We start from the raw sequence: 20,000 nt of genomic DNA on the forward strand, positions 1-20,000 counted from the left end.
TCTCTCTCGAATACCAAAATTCCTTATAATCGTCATATTTAGCTACTTAAATCTCTAGAAACACGTTATTTTTATCACAGCACAACAAAAAAACACGTTATTTTAATCTTTACACTCTTAAAGCATATGCAATCTTTAAATTCCCAAAGAAGCTCTCTCTCTCTCTCTCTCTCTCTCTCTCTCTCTCTCTTACCTTGACTTTCACTAGTGTGCTGTATAGTATATGGTGTCCCACGCACGCTCTTTCTACCCTCACTCACTCCACCACTATCCTCTCACCACTGCGTCGCTCTCTCGCTCACTTGCTCACTCGCTCACATTTTCTTTATCCTCACCTCTTGCACCTCTCCCGCTTATGAGTTGCCACGCTGCTTCCTCTCTCTCTTTCTCTCTCTGGCTCAAGGGTTCAAGACATCCTGTTCTTTTGTTTAAAGAGGATGTGCAAATTGTGGTTCTAATAAATTTGTCTGTTTTAAGATGATTGTGTAACTATGGCTCATATTTCTTAAACACTTCTACGCTTCACCTCCATTATTTCAAAAGGCTTTATCTAAATTTACAAGAGTTTGTTAAGGTGTTTCTACTGTTCTAGAGGCAGAATGACAAGATTTCTACATTATTAGCTGGAGAAACACTCTTGAAAACCCTGCTAACCATCTCTTTGAACCTTAAAAATATTGTCAGTGAGAGAGAATAGCGTTTTTTAAGGTATTTTTACAGTTCTAGAGGTAGATTGATAAGATTTCTACACTATTAACTGGAGAAACAACCTTGAAATATCCTCTAATCATGTGGCCCTTAAAAATAGTCATGGTGAGAGAGAATAGCGTTTTTTAAAGTTTTTTTACGGTTCAAGAGGCAGAGTGACAAGATTTTTACACTATTAACTGGAGAAACACTCTTGAAAACCCTACTCGTCATCTCTGTGGCCTTGGAAGACAGTCGTGGTGAGAGAGCAAAGCGTTCCTTAATTTATAAATGTGGAGTTTCCTGGTTTTTGTCTGTTCCTTCATTACTGTTTGTTGTTGATTCAGTTTACCCGATCTATTTATGCAAGTTTTAATTTTGTCTGAGAATCTTCGTGCATTTCTATTATTCTTATTCTTACTGACTGGTATAGGTTTAGTTTAGGCCTATAATTAGTTCTAACGCTGATGATAACGATGATTTGTGTATTTTTTCATGTGAGAGAGAGAGAGAGAGAGAGAGAGAGAGAGAGAGAGAGAGAGAGAGAGAGAGAGAGAGAGAGAGGTGAAAGGTGCAAGGTGTAAGGAGGAGGATGCGAACCTTGAGCTACTCCCTTCACCTTGACTCCTGATACGACGAGAGGAAGAGGAAAATGAGGAGGAGGAGGATAAGGAGGAGAAGGAGGAGGAGGAGGAAGAGGAGGAGGAGGAGGAGGAAATTGTACCTAATAACACACCCAGCACTCTCACACTCGAGGAAACGCTGAAGTCACGGATAAAAAGTGTAACGTGGGGAGAGGTGAGGCTGTGCTGTCATTCTATCTAACCTTGAAGTGGCCGTGTTGACTCATTGACTCATCCTCGTGAACCAGACGCCAGGAATAATGTTCAAATGTTACTACACCTCCTCTGTCCTATGACGCTTCTTCTTATTTATTCTGCTTACTACTTTGGGGTTGTATACAGCTTCAGATATTCATGTGGGGGATTAAAAATAGTGAAGACTCTGGCCATAAATCTTCTGACCTCTATACTCTAATGTCAATGATATCGTCTAATCACACCCAAAACTCAAGATAAAAAATGCGTCCCGGTACTGAAGGGGCTAATATAATGATAAGTGTTGAAATGTGACTGACTATGATGAAAAATGTTGAAATGTCACTAAATATGATGAAAAATGTTGAAATGTCACTAAATATGATGAAAAATTTTTATAATAAAGTTTTTTTTCGTGTATATCGTCTGTTACTAAGTCACCTAATCATTTATTCTTTTTTTATTTTTATTTACCAAGTTATTGTATGTTAAAAAGGTAGGTGTCACATTTTCTTTCTTCAATACTGCATCCCTGTACAGTGAATTCCATCGCTCTGGTGAGAAACAATGGCGTACCTATAGTTTTCTTCTCTTTTATGTTGTGTTTACCAAGTTCGTGTTAGCTAATACATTTTCTTTCTTCAATACTGCATCCCTACAATGAATTCCCTCGCTATTCTAGAAACAATGGTGTGCTAATAGTTTTTCTTCTCTTTTCTGTTGTATTTTCTAAGTTCTGTATGTTATGAAGTTAGCTAATACATGTTTCTTTAATAACGTGTCTCTACAGTGAATTCTCTCGCTGTCTCAAGGAACAATGGCGTGCTTCATATTAATTCCAGCCTTGATTCAGGTTACGGCCTTGCACTTCTCACAGACTGGCTGACCTACTCTCTCTCTCTCTCTCTCTCTCTCTCTCTCTCTCTCTCTCTCTCTCTCTATACTTTTATTATTTTTCCGTTTTTCACTCTACAATTTCTCTCCCATCATATATCTCTTCCATCCCTCCACCATCCACTCCTCTTTCCTCTTCTATATCCCTCTCTTTCTTTCCTACTTTTATTTTTTTCCCTCTTTCACTCCCTTCATTCATACCCCCCCCAATCAGTCTCTCCTCTGTATATTTCTCTCTCTTTCCTATTTTCATTCTTTCCTTCTTTCACTCCGTATCTCCCTCCCATTCTCTCTCCTCACTTTCCTCCACTTCTCATCCATACATAACTCTCTCTTTAAGTCCCATCCTTTCCATCAACCAAACCACCATAAAATACGCCCAAAACACACCAAACTCACACAAAATACACACAATCAGTCGTAAAAGGCGTGATCATATCAACAAACAGGCTTAAGCACTGACTACAAACACACAATACACGCCAGAACCACCCTCACACCAGGAAACACACACACACACACACACACACACACACACACACACACACACACACCCAAACTACTTGAAACACTCGAAATTAACCCAAAACACACTCAAAGCACCATGCAACACCTCAAAATACCAACAAACACATCAACACTTTCAAAACTCACTAGAAACATTCAGTAAACACCAAACCCACCCCGACACACACCTTGAAGACCCCCAGCACAAACTCAAAGTACATAAAACACTGAAAAGGATTCCCATACACACTCGGATCCCCATACAACATCTCAAAATGCCCCTGAACATATTGAAAACACACCTAAATACTGAAACACACCTCTACAACACACTCAAGATACGTAGAATATACGAGCTAACACTCACTGAAAACACATAAATGCACCCAAAACACACTTATAGCACTCCAAACAACCTGGAACACTGCCAAACACACTTAGAAAAAAGTTCTCAATATATCCACAAAAAAAAGCACTAAATTGTATCATAAAGAACGGCAACATTACAAGGGAGACTTAGCTACATATTACGGCTTTTTCTTCCGCTTCCCTTATTCCTTCTTTTTTCTTCGTCCTCCTCTTTTTTTCTCTTTTTACTTCCTTCTATTGCTTTCATCTACACACCTGAGCGAAAAACACGTCAAAACACCTAAAAAACACTAGACATTAAGGAAAATATTGAGGAAATGGAGGGAGACTAAAATATTATGGCTTTGCTGCTGCTCCTCTTCCTCCTCTCTTTCTCCTTCCTTCCTTATCCTCCTTTATTTCTCCTTTCTTCTTCCTTTTACTACTAATATCTACAAACCTGAGCCTATAAACACACGAAAACACGTAGAAATCACTAGATATTAGTAAAAATATTGATGAAGTGGGAGGTTTGGGAAATAGGCGCCAGCTCGAGGCTATGGTCATTAGAGAGAACAGGAACCGGGGTGACTAAATAGCGTAAATAATTCTAAAAAGGAGAAATAGAAAAAAACAAAGCCAAGGCCGAATGTCTGATATTTTACGACTTGATAGATACTTTAACTAAAATTCAAAATATGAAAACATTAACTAATATTGAAAATATGAATATAACTCCAGCCCAACTAGTTTTATAGTTTTAAAGAAATGTGTAAATCAATTACGTTAAAAGTATATATATATATATATATATATATATATATATATATATATATATATATATATATATATATATATATATATATTTAAAAAAATACAAGAAAATATAAACTCCCTTCATCGGGTCCTAAAAACATGTCAAAACACCTAAAATAACAAGATATTAGGCAAAATACTGAGGAAGTGGAGGGAGACTCAAATATTTTGGCTTGGCTGCTACTCCTCTTTCTCCTTTCTTCCTCCTTATCCTTCTTTATTTCTTTCTTATTCCTTCTACTACTTATATCTATATAACTAAACGTAGAAACACACGAAAACACGTAGAAATCACTAAATATTAGGCAAAACATTGACGAATTGTGGGGTTGCAAACGAGGCACCACCCGGGGCTATGATGTGTGGACCTGGACTGTGGTCAGCAGAGAGAACGGGAACAGGGGTGACTAAATCACGTAAATAATTTAGAAAATGACCTCTTGAAAAAACGAAGCCACAGCAGAATGCCTGATATTTTACGACTTGTTAGATATTTTAATTAATTTTCAAAACATCAAAACATCCCCAGCCCTAAGAGTTTTAAAGAAATGTGCAAATAGATTATGTTAAAAGTATAAAAACATCTGGCCTCTCATCACAAAAAAATTAGGCCATGTCGAGTCTATACGATGTGATGTGATGTAATGATGGGCAGGTGGCTCCACTCTGAGCCATGTTTGGCTTACAATGAGTGAGAAATAAAGGCAATAATAGCTGATAATGAGAGACGATCTGCCTTCCCTTAAGGCCTACGGTCTAAGCTGACCAACTGCTTGTTTACCTTTTGATATTTTCCTAAATCTCCAATTGTTCCCACTCTCACGCGTAACGAAACCCTAAAAAAAAAAAAAAAAAAAAATAAGGCAATGACTTTAAAAACTATCCACATGACCAGTGAGACCCGACAATAAGAGGAGGAGTGTGTTATGGCCAAGCTGTAAGATGGACTGAGGTGAAGGTGTCCCGCCTCGCCCCGCCCCGACAACATGCAAAAGACAACATATCACTCGTCACGACCATACACGCCTTAGCAGACAATCTCCATCTCCTCGGACGCCTCACCTCACTGGATCCCGAGCCACACTGGTATCATGGGCAACGATGACGCAGACAAGGCCGCCAAGGACGGTCTTCTTCTCCTTAGAATAACGCTTTCCATCCCCAAAAGCACTTCCCAACTAAAGGCAACATCCAAAGCCATCCTGAGCAAGGTACCAGCACAGACAGTTAATAAAGAAGCCGCGGCTGGCTCCCCAAGCGCAAACTGGTACCAAATCACCTCCAAAATGGCAAAAATACCTGACTCCCTACCACGACACACAAGAACACGCTTACACCGACTACGCCTTGGCTATCACTGCTTCACTGAAATACAAGGCACACTTCACACATGCCAACACTGCAACACTGACACAAACACACCACAAACTACACAGAAAACTGTCCAAGCACAGCACCCAACCTGAACCGGACAACAGGCACCAGCCCCTACATAATTCAACAAACTGACATAGATCAACTCATCACAATGGTGAACAACTTCCCCCGCCACGCTAACACTTTCTACATACTTACACCCCTGGCAGTCGCGATCGTTAGGACCCTTTTAGCTGTGGCTCTGCCCTCGGGCAGTCTTGTCTAATTAGGATAGCTGTGACTCTGCCAGGGCAGAAATATACCTAAAAACCAAAATTGAAATCACATGTGGGCCGCCTTCAAAGCGTCCCTTTCTTTTTAGGGACGGACAAGCAAACAAACAAACAAAACGAACAAACAAGCCCCGCCCTACCAACCGCCCACCATGGCATTATTCCACTGACCTTAATTAAGTAGCGCTGCTTGGTGGTGCTTGACCTTGGTGCAGGAAGAAGTGTGTGTGTGTGTGTGTGTGTGTGTGTGTGTAATTAGTAGTAGTAGTAGTAGTAGTGGTGGTGGTGGTTGTGGTGGTCAATATGCATATGTAATTTGTATAGGAGGTATTTGTATGGTGTGATGTGGTGTTCTGGTGGTGGTAATTTTGGTGGTCTTTGGTGATAGTGGTGTGGTGGTGGTGGTGGTGATACTGTGGTGTGTGGGTTGTGGTGGTGGTAGTGGTGTGTAGTGTGGTGTGGTGTGGTATGGTATGGTATGGTGGTGGTACTGTGGTGTTGGGGAGTGGTAGTGTTGGGGAGTAGTGGTGGTGGAGATATGTACACTACACTTTCACAAATTCAATTGGTGGCGTGTGTAATTCACTGTTTGATCTGCTGCAGCCACACACCGGGACAACAAGGTCACAACTCCTCGATTTACATCCCGTACCTACTCACTGCTAGGTGAACAGGGGCTACACGTGAAAGGAGACACACCCAAATATCTCCACCCGGCCGGGGAATCGAACCCCGGTTCTCTGGCTTGTGAAGCCAGCGCTCTAACCACTGAGCTACCGGGCCGTGTGTGTGTGTGTGTGTGTGTGTCACTGTTTGATCTGCTGCAGTCTCTGACGAGACAGCCAGACGTTACCCTACGGAACGAGCTCAGAGCTCATTATTTTCGATCTTCGGATAGGCCTGAGACCAGGCACACACCACACACCGGGACAACAAGGTCACAACTCCTCGATTTACATCCTGTACCTACTCACTGCTAGGTGAACAGGGGCTACACGTGAAAGGAGACACACCCAAATATCTCCACCCGGCCGGGGAATCGAACCCCGGTCCTCTGGCTTGTGTCTGGTGTATGGCGCTCAGCGTGCCACACACCACACCCCAGCCACTGGCATGAAGTGAGTCCTCTCACCCCTGAAGGACCCCCCTCGTACTGTGTGTGTGTGTGTGTGTGTGTGTGTGTGTGTGTGTGTGTGTGTGTGTGTGTGTGTGTGTCGGACTGACTTTCTCTCTCTCTCTCTCTCTCTCTCTCTCTCTCTCTCTCTCTCTCTCTCTCTCTCTCTTTCACTTGTTTTTAGGTAGTCTGTCCTGAATTGTAAATGAAAAAATAATATCGAGAAATACAAATAACACCATGGTACAGTAAATATATATCAAAGTGTATGATAAATAGATTAATAAATAAATAAATAAATAAACAAAACACCTCTCGATTTTCCACGATAATATTTTCCACGCTTCGATTTTCCACGATAATATTTTCCACGCTTCGATTTTCCACGATAATATTTTCCACGCTTCGATTTTCCACGATAATATTTTCCACGCTTCGATTTTCCACGATAATATTTTCCACGCTTCGATTTTCCACGATAATATTTTCCACGCTTCGATTTTCCACGATAATATTTTCCACGCTTCGATTTTCCACGATAATATTTTCCACGCTTCGATTTTCCACGATAATATTTTCGATTTTCCACGATAATATTTTCTTCGATTTTCCACGATAATATTTTCCACGCTTCGATTTTCCACGATAATATTTTCCACGCTTCGATTTTCCACGATAATATTTTCCACGCTTCGATTTTCCACGATAATATTTTCCACGCTTCGATTTTCCACGATAATATTTTCCACGCTTCGATTTTCCACGATAATATTTTCCACGCTTCGATTTTCCACGATAATATTTTCCACGCTTCGATTTTCCACGATAATATTTTCCACGCTTCGATTTTCCACGATAATATTTTCCACGCTTCGATTTTCCACGATAATATTTTCCACGCTTCGATTTTCCACGATAATATTTTCCACGCTTCGATTTTCCACGATAATATTTTCCACGCTTCGATTTTCCACGATAATATTTTCCACGCTTCGATTTTCCACGATAATATTTTCCACGCTTCGATTTTCCACGATAATATTTTCCACGCTTCGATTTTCCACGATAATATTTTCCACGCTTCGATTTTCCACGATAATATTTTCCACGCTTCGATTTTCCACGATAATATTTTCCACGCTTCGATTTTCCGACGATAATATTTTTTCCACGCTTCGATTTTCCACGATAATATTTTCCACGCTTCGATTTTCCACGATAATATTTTCCACGCTTCGATTTTCCACGATAATATTTTCCACGCTTCGATTTTCCACGATAGTATTTTTCACGCTTCGATTTTCCACGATAATATATTCCCAGTCCCGAGGGTGTGAGAGCAGTGACGAGGCAACCTTGCAGCGCCTCACACGGATCGCCATGAGCAATGACCCACCACACACCACGCCCCAGCCACTGTCATGAAGTGAGTCCTCTTGACAGTAGAGGTCCCTCCTCGTCCTGCCAATGTCTGGTGCATAATGTACAGCGTGCCTCACACCACACCCCCAGCCACTGACATGAAGGGAGTCCTCTCACCCTGAAGGACCCCCGTACTGCCAGTGTCTGGTGTATGGCGCCCAGCGTGCCACACACCACACCCCAGCCACTGACATGAAGTGAGTCCTCTCACCCCTGAAGGACCCCCCTCGTACTGCCAGTGTCTGGTGTATGGCGCCCAGCGTGCCACACACCACACCCCAGCCACTGGCATGAAGTGAGTCCTCTCACCCCTGAAGGACCCCCTCGTACTGCCAGTGCCTGGTGTATGGCGCCCAGCGTGCCACACACCACCCCCAGCCACTGACATGAAGTGAGTCCTCTCACCCTGAAGGACCCCCTCGTACTGCCAGTGTCTGGTGCATGGTGCACAGCGTGCCACACACTACGCCCCAGCCACTGGCATGAAGTGAGCCCTCTCATCTCTAAAGAACTCCCTTCGTACTGCCAGTGTCTAGTGCATGGTGCACAGCGTGCCCTCGTTCATGGCGATTTATTCAGCCCAGTGCTACCACAATCAAGAGACCCTCCACCAGACTCTATGGAAGGAGCTCTTATTTCCCTATAAGGACTCCCCCCTCTGGTCAACATCTGGTGAATGGTAGACATTGATCCCTTGCTTATGGCAACTCCTTGCCTAGTATGAGGCACTGCAAGTGGATGATTATCAATGAAGCTTAAGGCTACAAAGGAAAAGAAGGACCTGCTGCCAGTTCCTGCCTTGGGCCCCAGGCAGGACCCAACAGCCACCTTCTCCCCCAGTGCGGCGCCCAAGGCCGTCACGGCCCTCAACAAATTTTGGCCGAAACTGTTTTCAATTTTCATTTAGATTTTGATCCGAATAGAAAATCATCGATTGCAAGTGAAAAACGAAGGTGTTTGCAAATTGTGGAAAATTAAGGTGATCAGTGAAACAACACAAGGCAGCTTTGCATCACTTAGTATAACATAAGGAGTGTGTACCTTGCCCGTCTGTTGCCCGTGAATATCATGATGCACATGTTCCTAGATGCCTGGATAGAGCCAGTAATGCATTGGCGGCTGCCTACTTCATGGCGGACTTTAGAAGATCAAATAGATTTCTGGAAAGGGAGGATGAATGGACGTAAGTAAACATGTATACAAGAACTGCCACAGGTTGATCTACTTTAGGTTCTGATTTTCTTATGACCTTGAATTAATCTTTTTAACCAAAGCATTCTGTAAATATCAGGAAAAAAGGAAGGCATGAAGGGGGTGAGATAAAATGTTTTGTTTTTATGCTGCTGCTAATAATACTAATTCTAGTACTACTACTACTACTACTACTACTACTACTACTACTACTACATTTACAACAACAATAACAATTACTACTACTACTACTACTACTACTACTACTACTACAACAACTACATTTACAACAACAACAACAACAATAACAATTACTACTACTACTACTACTACTACTACTACTACTACTACTACTCCTGCTGCTGCTGCTGCTGCTGCTGCTGCTGCTGTTACTACTACTACTGCTACTACCTACCCAATATTACTACTTCTACTACTACTACTACTACTACTACTAGTACTACTACTAATACTATTGCTGCTGCTAGTACTACTACTACTACTACTACTACTACTACTACTACTACAACAACTACTACTACTACTACTACTATTGCTACTGCTGCTGCCTCTCATCACAACAAAATTAGGCCATGTCGAGTGTATACGATGTGATGTGATGTAATGATGGGCAGGTGGCTCCACTCTGAGCCATGTTTGGCTTACAATGAGTGAGAAATAAAGGAAATAATACCTGATAATGAGAGACGATCTGCCTACGGCCTAAGCTGACCGACTACTTCTTTACCCTTCGATATTTTCCTAAATATCCAATTGTTCCCACTCTCACCCGTAACGAAACCCTAAAAAAAAAAAAAAATAAAAATAAGGCAATGACTTTAAAAACTACCCACATGACCAGTGAGACCCGACAGTAAGAAGAGGAGGAGTGTGTTGTGGCCAAGCTGTAAGGTGGACAGAAGTGAAGGCGCCCTGCCCCGCCCCGCTCTATCAGCCGCCCAACATGGCATCATTCCACTGACCTTAATTAAATAGTGCTTCTTGATGGTGCTTGAGCTTGGTACAGGAAGAAGTGTGTGTGTGTGTGTCTGTGTGTGTGTGTGTATTATTATTATTATTATTATTATTATTATTAGTAGTAGTAGTAGTAGTAGTAGAAGTAGAAGTAGTAGTAGTAGTAGTAGTAGTAGTAGTAGTAGTAGTAGTAGTAGTAGTAGTAGTAATAGTAGCAGTAGTAGTAATAACAATGGCGGTGGTTGTGGTGTTGTGGTCAATATGCCTATGTAATTTGTAGAGGAGGTATTTGTATGGTGTGATGTGGTGGTCTTTGGTGATAGTGGTGTGGTGGTGGTTGTGGTAGTACTGTGGTGTTTGGGTTGTGGTGGTGATAGTGGTATAGTGTAGTGTAGTGTAGATTGGTGTGGTGTGGTATGGTATGGTATGGTATGGTATGGTGGTGGTACTGTGTTGTTGGGGAGTGGTGGGGGTGAAGATATATACACTACACCTTCACAAATTCAACTGGCGGTGTGTGTGTGTGTGTTCCTGATAATTGGTGTGTTAATCCTTAACTCTCTTGTTTCCTCATTCCATCCTTCCATCTTTCCATCTGTGTCATTTTTGCTACTGTCTTAACTGTGGCACTGTATAGCAGTCACTCTGTTCACTACACTCTGAACAAAGAATGCACATGGGGTGTCCTGAGCCGCCCTGTCACGCCGGGCCCGGGCCTGGGTCACTATAATAGGCTTATCTAGCAGACTGGCAGCCACGGTACCGGAATGTCAGACGCCACCACGGGGTTGTGTATACTTTAAGGTGTATGGATTTTCGTATACAAGTAAAGGTATAAGTATGATGATAGGGCCAAATGTGAGCTGACTGTGTAAGCTGCCACTCAAAATAAAACGAAATATATATATGATCTTATTATTAATGTAGCGGCAGCGCTTCAACATCGCCGTGGTGCATGGCGCGGCGGTGGCAGTTTGGCGGTGGTGGTGTGTGGCACCCTACCTTGCATTGCCCTGCCCTAAGTTGCTGTAGTACGCCAGGGAACACTGGCGGATCCAGGGTGGGTGCTGATGGAGCTGATATCTCCCCAAATTTTCGTTCATCAAGAGAGGGGCGGGGTGTGTATAGTGTATACAATGTATATGGTGCAGTTTATTACCTCAGTGTAACATTACGAACACAACAAAATGAAAGAGGACGTAAATACAGACATAAACCCAAATAACTTAGTAAACAAGAACAAAAGAAGGAAGAAGGCGTGGAGGATTATAACGAAGATAAAAGAAAAGAAAGGAGTAGAAATGAAGAAGACAGAATGGATTATAACAAAGATACAATAACGAAAGGAGAACACAGAGAATGAAGAGATTGAGAGAAAAAATAAAAACAAAAGAAGGAAGAAGATGAAGATGAGAAATGAGAAGAAAAATGATTGCTAAGATGAAAACGAAAAAAAAAAAAAAAAAGAGACAAGTAGATAAATAACACAAAATTAACAAGGGAAAGAACAATAATCAGCAAATTATCTACCACAGCAGTATTGACCGGGAAGAAAAGGATTACAGACGTGGTTTAACATCATCTGAACAGCAACACTTAAAACCTCAATGCCGGTGTGAAGCCTCTCCGAACACTCCCACGAGATATGCGAACTGAAAACCTTATAATTGGGAAGAGCTTCCTGATCCAATCCGTGGCCTACAATATTCATGCAGTCTATGAGGGACAGCTGGGCGAGGGGCAGGAAGGAGTCCCACACGATGACTCCCGGGGGCTGCAAGGAGGTCTGGGCGTTGCTTAGCCATTCCAGCATCCTGTTCGTCTGTCTGGTGAAGTGCCCGTTGCTGTCTGCCAGAGAGAGAGAGAGAGAGAGAGAGAGAGAGAGAGAGAGAGAGAGAGAGAGGGGGATGACAGTTACTTAAATATCATCAACACATAATAAACTGACAAAGTATAATTAAGAAAACGTAAATGAATATAAAAGCGGCATTTAAACACCGTCCTTCCCTAACACACACACACACACACACACACACACACTACTATACCATTCTAAACAAGACAAACACACTACTATACCACTCTGAACAAACACACGCACAATACTACTCCTGTGGCCTCCCTGCACAAGGCTTTCTTCTTTCTCTCAACCCTATTCTGTCCATCCCTCTAATACAAGAGTTAACCAGTATTCTCAATCATTCATACCTTTCACTGGTAAACTCCGGAACTCCCTGCCTGCTTCTGTATTTCCCTCTTCTTATGACTTAATTTCTTTTAAGAGAGAGGTGTCAAGACATTTGTCCCAGGCTGTTGACTAATTCTTTCGGTCTTTTTTGGAAACTGCAATTCCAGTGGGCCTATTTTTTTATAATTCATTTTTTTTCTTTTGCTCTTGGTAGTTCTCCCTCTTACACACAACAAACACACACACTCTTACTCATATTATGGTTGATGTACTCTTTGAAGGTATCAGGAAGGGCCCACACAACAGTCATGCGTGTGGCGAGGGCAGCCAATACAGGCCGGAGCTCTGACATCACAATCACTGCCTTCTTGTCCAGTAAGTCTATGTCTGTCCTCGCTTGCTCTACCAACTGCCACGCGCCGGTGTCTGCGGGAGGAGCAGGTGGTGGTGGTGGAAGTTGTGGTGGTGGTGGTGGTAGTAGGGGTAGGGGAACAAGATTAGTGGTAGTAGGGAAGTAGTAGTGGTGGTAGAAGTGGTATGTGGTGGTAACGGTAATAGTAGTAGTAGTAGTAGTAGTAGTAGTAGTAGTAGTAGTAGTAGTAGCAGTAGTAGAAGTGGTACTAGTGGTAATGGTAGTAGTAGTAGTAGTAGTAGTAGTAGTAGTAGTAGTAGTAGTAGTAGTAGTAGTAGTAGTAGTAATAGCAGCAGCAGCTTCCCTTACTTTCTCATGTTTTTACGAATAGTAGTAACATTCTCTCTCTCTCTCTCTCTCTCTCCACTACTACTACTACTACTACTACTAATAACCAACGCACTTAGTATCAACATATCCGGCAGCTCTTCGTCTGGTGTCTCCGTCAGTTTGTGCAGGTACTCCTTGGCTCCGACCTTCACGCTGTCTTTGTCCCAATTGGCCGGGGTCTGGGACATCTCGAGAAGGGAAGCCCACTGGAAGGTTATCACAAGACTCGCGCCACCTGACCTCTCCAACTCCACCTCCACGCGGAAGTTATGTTTGTATCTAGTCCATTCTTGCAGTCCCTTCATGCCAAGGAAATCTTCTATGGACACTTCCTCGCCCTAGAAAGTAAATCACGAAGGAAAGTGAAATAAAAGGTGACAAAAATGAAGGAAATATTATATAGAGAAAGGTTAGGTGTGTATAAAGACAAAGGAAATGCGATATAGAGAAAATTTAACCCTCTTCAGCACTGGGACACATTTTTACTTTGAGATTTGTTTACGATAAGACCATTTTATTGACATTAGGAAGGGTCTATGGAGGTCACAAATTAATGGCTAGAGTCTTCACTATTTTAATCCTCCCCATGTGTATAAAATCACTAAACAGAAATTAGAACAAATACAGAAACGCGTCGTGATACTGAAAGGGTTAAGTGTGGATTGAGAGACAAGAAATGCAGTATAGAGAAAGGTTAGGTGTACATCAAGAAAAATGAGTCTCGAAGTGGTTTAGTAAGAGATATAACGAAGACATCAGTAAAGTTCTCACAGTCAGTAATATGTAATGAATTGTCACGAAAATTAAATAAATGCCTAAGTCACTCCTCTCATTGGCACGTTTTCTTTCTCTCTGTCCATTTTTTGTAAGTAAACGCAAGTCTCTCTCTCTCTCTCTCTCTCTCTCTCTCTCTCTTGATTTTCTGGATTTTGATTTGACAGTTTAATGTGTTGATGGTAATTAAGTAACTGTTATTCCTTCCCCGTCCCCCCCCTCTCTCTCTCTCTGACCTTATACGTGATAATCTTGGGTCTCAGGTCACGCAGGAGGTCAATCAACACTTCCACGTGAAATCTGATCCTTGAGTCTCCGATGTAAGTTATCCAGGTTCTCTTGCCGGCATTCCTGCGCGCCCGTACACACCTATCCACTTCCGGGGCGTCGAAGTTCCTCAGACGGCAGGACAGGTGTGGCAGGTGACCGTCAGACTGCTCCATGCGCCACTCCTGCAGAAGGCGACGAAGGAGGAGAGGGTGAACAAATGTGGCGTGTGTTTTCAATGGTCGTAAGTCTTTCATTACTGGACGCATTTTTACCTTGTGTTTTGGGTGATTAGACCATTTTATTGACATTTGGAACGGTCTATGGAGGTCGGAAGATTAATGGTCACAATCTTCCATATTTTAACCCCTTCAGTACTAGGACGCATTTTTACTTTGAGTTCTGGGTATAATTAGACCATTTTATTGACATTAGGAAGGGGTTATGGAGGTCAGAAGATTAATGGCCACAATCTTCGTTATTTTATTCCCCTACATGAGTTTCTAAAGCTGTATGAAATCGCCAAATAGAAACCGAACAAAAGTATAAGAAAAAGTAAAGAAAAATTAAACCACACACCAAATAGGCCACAATCTTCACACTAAGAAAGATAATTATTCCAAAAAACGTCTACTTTTATTATTGTCATTACGAAAGCTTTATCACTCTCGTTTCTTATTAATATGTTCACCTTCTCAGCCGAGTAAGAAGGGGGGTGGGAGTGTGAGGGTGTGAAGGGGTGAGGGGGTGAGGTGTGGAGGTAAGCCGGGTGGTGATAACAGGTGAAAAAGGCAAAGGTGTATATGAGAGTGAGCAGTCAAGGCGGAATAACAGCATTTTGAAAAGATTAAACCTGTGTTGCTGTGCTCTCTCTCTCTCTCTCTCTCTCTCTCTCTCTCTCTGGAAATAAAAAGAGCTTACTAATTTCGAAAGCTCCCTCCTTCTCATTCACTTTAACCACCTTCTCTTGACTATTCACATTTCTCTCTGCTGTTCAAGGCCATTTCAGCAAGTCTCTCCCATTCTTTACCTCTTCTCTACAATTCCCTACACATATTAACTCCCTCAGTACTGGGACACTTCTTTTACCCTGAGTTTTGGGTACTATTAGACGATTTTATTTACATCATGAACTGTCTATGGAGGTCAAAGGATTAATGGCTACAGTCTTAACTATTTTAATCCGCCACATATGTTTCTGAAGCTGTATAAAATCACCAGATAGGAGACAGAATGGATATCAAAACGCGGCATGGTACTGAAAGGATTGGATTTCACACTAGCAAAGAGACAAGTAACAGTTCCTTGTCTTTTCTGCTTTGGTTCCCCTCCTTGCCAGCAACTCCAGCTTGTATTGTCTATTTTCTACCTCTTTTTTCTTTTCAATTCCCTTCATATATTACTGGATTTTACTCAAGAAGGGAAAAAAGGGGAAAAAAAGGCGACAGTGCTTTCTCTTGCCTGGCCTGCTTTCATTCTATTTCCATTTTTCAATTTGCCTCTTTTTTATAACCTCTATCGCTAATTTCAACACCAGCAGGAGGGGAAGGAGGAGGAGGAGCAAGTCAAAATACCTGGCCACGATAATACCTCCTTTCGTGTATTCCAGACCACTCCAGCAGGTTATTTTCACTTGGCTTCCTGTTTTCTACACCCCTGCCAAATGTTGCACCAGCAGTAGGAAGAGGAGGGGGAGGAGGAGGAGGAGGAGGAGGAGGAGGAGGAGGAGGAGGAGGAGGAGGAGGAGGAGGAGGAGGAGGAGGAGGAGGAGGAGGAGGAGGAGGAGGAGGAGGAGGAGGAGGAGGAAAGGAAAATATAAATAAAGTGATAATGAAGGAAAAGAATAAAATAGATAAACATTGATAGTGAAAGGAAAAAGAAAATAGATGAAAATAAATTGTGGAAAAGAAAGAGTAAAAAAACCAGCAACAACCAAAGCGACTCATCTACATCAGGAGGGGAGGCTGTTGCAGAGTCAAAGAACCTCGCCTTGCCACATCCCAACCTTCCTTACCTTGGCCAGAGTCACGTTGGTTCCCAGAAGGCCTGTGCTGTCATTCACGACGTTCACCATAGAGGGAGAGTCATAGCCCAGATACTCGTAATAAACGCTTGGTACAAATAACTTCTTGGTCTTCCTGTCCCTGATGACATCCACTGCGTCAGCCATCCACTCTGTCATGTTCCTGGAAGCCTTGCCAATCTCAAACACATCACGACACACGTTACTCATTTCACTCGTCTTGTTTCCCTCTAGACCTGGTTCCCGTGGCCGTGTTTGGTATGTTTGGTGTATTGGCTCCCTCTGCGTCTCTGTCAGAAGGTTCAAAGACGTGGCGAAGATGAATACAAGAGTCACGAGTGTTACTAAGGTGAAGGTCTTGTGTTCCATCGTCAGGAGTGATGCAGGGTAGATATAGGAACCTCTTTTGTTTCCTGGGTGGTGTGGCTGTTGTTTCCAGATGCTCCACATGATTGTCTTCTTCCTAGTGTTAGCTTTAAGGGAACGTGGGAGTGTGGAACTGTGTGTGTGGAATTGTGGGGCCGTGAGACTGTGGGAATGTGGGACTGTGTGTGTGGAACAGTGTGTGGAACTGATGGAGTGTGGAATTGTGTGTGTGTGTGTGGAACTGTGTGTGTGGAACTGTGGGAGTGTGAGACTGTGGGAGTGTGGGACTGTGTGTGTGGAACAGTGTCTGTGGAACTGAGGGGAGGGAGTGTGGAATTTTGTGTGTGGAAATATGGGAATGTGGAACTGTGTGTGTGTGTGTGTGTGTGTGTGTGTGTGTGTGTGTGTGTGTGTGTGTGTGTGTGTGTGTGTGTGTGTGTGTGTGTGTGTGTGTGTGTGGAATTGGGGGAATGTGAAACCGTAGGAATGTGGAAAAGAGGGAGTGTGGAACCTGGAACCGTGAAAGTGCTGATATTTTTTGGGTTCTTATATGAGTTTTAAGAATACTTAATTTAATATTAACCTGAGACTTCCATGGTGTGTGTGTGTGTGTGTGTGTGTGTGTGTGTGTGTGTGTGTGTGTGTGTGTGTGTGTGTGTGTGCGTGTGCGTGTGTGTGTGTGTGTACAGTATTGCCTCCCTGCGTCACCGTGTCAGGCTTCGGCTCTTAGTGGGAACATTTCACCTGATATTAACCTGAGATTTTCACGGTACAAGTGCAAATTTTTCTCTTATTTCTTTCTTTCAGTTCAGCTTTACTTTCTTGCCTCACGTTCCAGACTTTACGTAATGCCAACCAAACACTTTCAAGGTAGATTTCTAGGCGAGTTGTGATTTTTTTTTTTTTCTATTTTTCTTTCCCAAGTTTAGTTCACCGTCATCTCAGTTCCTCGCCCTTCATTTCCAGGCTTCACGTAATATCAACAATAGAGTTCCATGGTAGAGTTTTTTTCTCTCTTTATCTATTTTTTTTTTTCAGTTTAGTTCAGCGTTACCTCACTTTCTTGATTTTTATTTCTAAATTTCAATTGTGGACAGTTTTCACGTAATATCAACAATAGAGTTCCATGGTAGTTTTTTTTTCTATTTATTTATTTTTTTTTTTTTCAGTTTAGTTCAGCGTTACGTCACTTCCTTGTCCCTCATTTCTAGATCACAATAGTGGACAGTTGTTGTTTTTTTATTTAATTTATTGATCTATTTTTCTTCTTTTTTTCCAGTTTATTGCAGCATCACCACAAATTATCACCTTTCATTTCTAAATTTTCATGACAGACACTTTTTTTTTTCTCACTAATTCATCTCCTTCATTTTTTTTCTAGTTCAGTTGTCATTTGTCTCACCTATTCATCTATTTTTCTTCCTTTTTTCCAGTTTATTTCAGCATCACCGCAGATTATCACCTCTCATTAACAAATTTCAATGGCAGACACTTTTTTTTTTCACTAATTCATCTCCTTCTTCCTTTTTTCCAGTTCAGTTGAGCGTCGCCTTGTCTGACTCGTCCAAGCTCAGAGATGAAGATTGACTTGAACTTTCCACGCGTGTTTCTTGCTCCCTCACGGCCTTGACTCCCTACCTGTTACCTCTTACTGGACACAGGTACACTATATAGTCACACCTGCCCCTTGTTTGTGTTGCCAGGTGGTGTGTTGCGTTGCTCGGTTTGTGTTACTTGTCTTGTTTCCCCGTTCAGTTTTCCCTCCACGTCATTAGTACATTTTCTCTCCCTTTTTCCTCCAGCTGTACTTCTTTTTCCTCTCTCTATCTTTCTATGGGTTAAGTATTTCTCTCATTTCTCCATATTTCTCTCTCTCTCTCTCTCTCTCTCTCTCTCTCTCTCTCTCTCTCTCTCTCTCTCTCTCTCTCTCTCTCTCTCTCTCTCTCTCTGTGTGTGTGTGTGTGTGTGTGTGTGTGTGTGTGTGTGTGTGTGTGTGTGTGTGTGTGTGTGTGATTTTGTGCAGACGAGGAGGAGGAGGAGGAGGAGGAGGAGGAGGAGGAGAGGTAGGAATCTTGCCGCAAGGAAGGTAGGAGAAGGAGGAGGAGGAGGAGGAGGAGGGAGGTACAGAGGGAGGGAGAGAAGAAAGGAGTCTTGGGTCCTGGGGTTGGAGATACTGGGGAGTGACTGAGGGAGAGAGTGGAGGGAAGGAGGGAGGGAGAGAGTGGGAGGGAAGAGGGAGGGAGGTTCAGTAGAGCGACAGGACTGGAGGGAGGCCAGTGGAAGTTAGACTGTGGTGATGTTAACACGGCTTGTGAACGTTCACCTTCCTTCCACCAGGTGAGACGTGGGTGTACAGGTGACGCACGCACACACACACACACACACACACACACACACACACACACACACACACACACACACACACACACACACACACACACACACACGTACAGTCTTAAGAATTAATTCCTTGCTTGCTAATTTGTTGACATTGTTGAAAGGAAATGATCTCACAAATCTTTTTATTCGAAGTGAACAGAGAGAGAGAGAGAGAGAGAGAGAGAGAGAGAGAGAGAGAGAGAGAGAGAGAGAGAGAGAGAGAGAGAGAGAGAGAGAGAGAGAGAGAGAGAGAGAAATACACTCATAACCTGCGGATCAATAAACGTTACAGATCTCACCACAAACGTTTCATCACGTGTAAAAAAACGTTTGATCGCAAGAGAAACGTTTTATTTCCCAATTTGCTCGACTTTTTAGAGATGGTTACTGAGGAAAAACGTTTCTGATCATTCTTACTGCGGACAAACGTTTAATCCTTCAGAACCAGGACGCATTACATATTCATTCTGGTTACCATTTAGTGATTCTATACAGCTTCAGAAACTCATTAGGGGTACAAAACTAGTGAAGATTGTGGCCATTAATCTTCTGACCTCCATAGATCCTTCCTAATGTCAATAAAATCGTCTAATCACACCCAAAACTCGTGGTAAAAATGTGTTCCAGTATTGTAGGGGATACAAGACACATTCCTGGTAACTCTTACTGAGAAAAAGACGTTTAAAGACACATTTCTGATACTGAGTGAAGAGAAAACGATGAAAACGAAGAAGAAATAGACGAAATAGTGATAAAAAGGTGAAGAAAAGAAAGAAGACAAAGAGTTACGTAGCAAAACAACTAAATGGTGAGAATGAAAGAGAAGAAAACATATGAGAA

At 42.4% G+C, this 20,000-nt stretch overlaps 3 protein-coding genes across 9 annotated transcripts in view; 1 reads left to right on the top strand and 2 right to left on the bottom strand.

Annotated features, from left to right (window-relative positions):
• The window catches only part of LOC123510827 (CBL-interacting serine/threonine-protein kinase 19-like), a 41,851-nt gene extending 31,318 nt beyond the window's left edge, over positions 1 to 10,533 (bottom strand). For 3 of the 7 annotated variants that reach the window (XM_045266256.1, XM_045266255.1, XM_045266250.1), the window contains exon 1: positions 194 to 1,742. The gene's annotated coding sequence lies outside the window, so the exon portion shown is untranslated. Of the gene's footprint in view, positions 1 to 193; positions 1,744 to 5,890; positions 6,392 to 10,429 lie in introns of those variants that run through there. The other 4 variants (XM_045266252.1, XM_045266251.1, XM_045266253.1 and 1 more) reach the window with 4 other exon arrangements.
• A 1,075-nt stretch (positions 10,534 to 11,608) lies between these two features.
• LOC123510873 lies at positions 11,609 to 17,008 on the bottom strand. Its single transcript, XM_045266324.1, has 5 exons — positions 16,407 to 17,008; positions 14,362 to 14,577; positions 13,425 to 13,689; positions 12,862 to 13,035; positions 11,609 to 12,269 (listed from the first exon to the last, which is right to left on the bottom strand). Exons 1-5 carry the CDS (start codon positions 16,863 to 16,865, stop codon positions 11,944 to 11,946), a joined length of 1,440 nt encoding a protein of 479 aa, XP_045122259.1. The 5' UTR covers positions 16,866 to 17,008; the 3' UTR covers positions 11,609 to 11,943.
• Positions 17,009 to 19,038: 2,030 nt separating this feature from the next.
• LOC123510937 (beta-1,3-galactosyltransferase 1-like) overlaps positions 19,039 to 20,000 on the top strand; it is a 20,926-nt gene continuing 19,964 nt past the window's right edge. The window contains exon 1 of the mRNA XM_045266440.1: positions 19,039 to 19,118. Within this exon, the coding sequence (XP_045122375.1) occupies positions 19,078 to 19,118 (41 nt within the window). The 5' untranslated portion in view covers positions 19,039 to 19,077. The remainder of the gene's footprint in view (positions 19,119 to 20,000) is intronic.

This window comes from Portunus trituberculatus, chromosome 30, assembly GCF_017591435.1.
Source record: "Portunus trituberculatus isolate SZX2019 chromosome 30, ASM1759143v1, whole genome shotgun sequence".
Classification (NCBI taxonomy): domain Eukaryota; kingdom Metazoa; phylum Arthropoda; class Malacostraca; order Decapoda; family Portunidae; genus Portunus; species Portunus trituberculatus.

Excerpts from the sequence above, each read along its gene's own strand:
- LOC123510873 (XM_045266324.1), bottom strand. The coding sequence starts at position 16,865 with ATGTGGAGCATCTGGAAACAACAGCCACACCACCCAGGAAACAAAAGA. Across the intron at positions 13,690-14,361 it reads CCAAGATTATCACGTATAAG|GGCGAGGAAGTGTCCATAGA; the intron begins GTCAGAGAGAGA and ends TTTACTTTCTAG. Across the intron at positions 12,270-12,861 it reads GTACATCAACCATAATATGA|ACAGCAACGGGCACTTCACC; the intron begins GTAAGAGTGTGT and ends TCTCTCTGGCAG.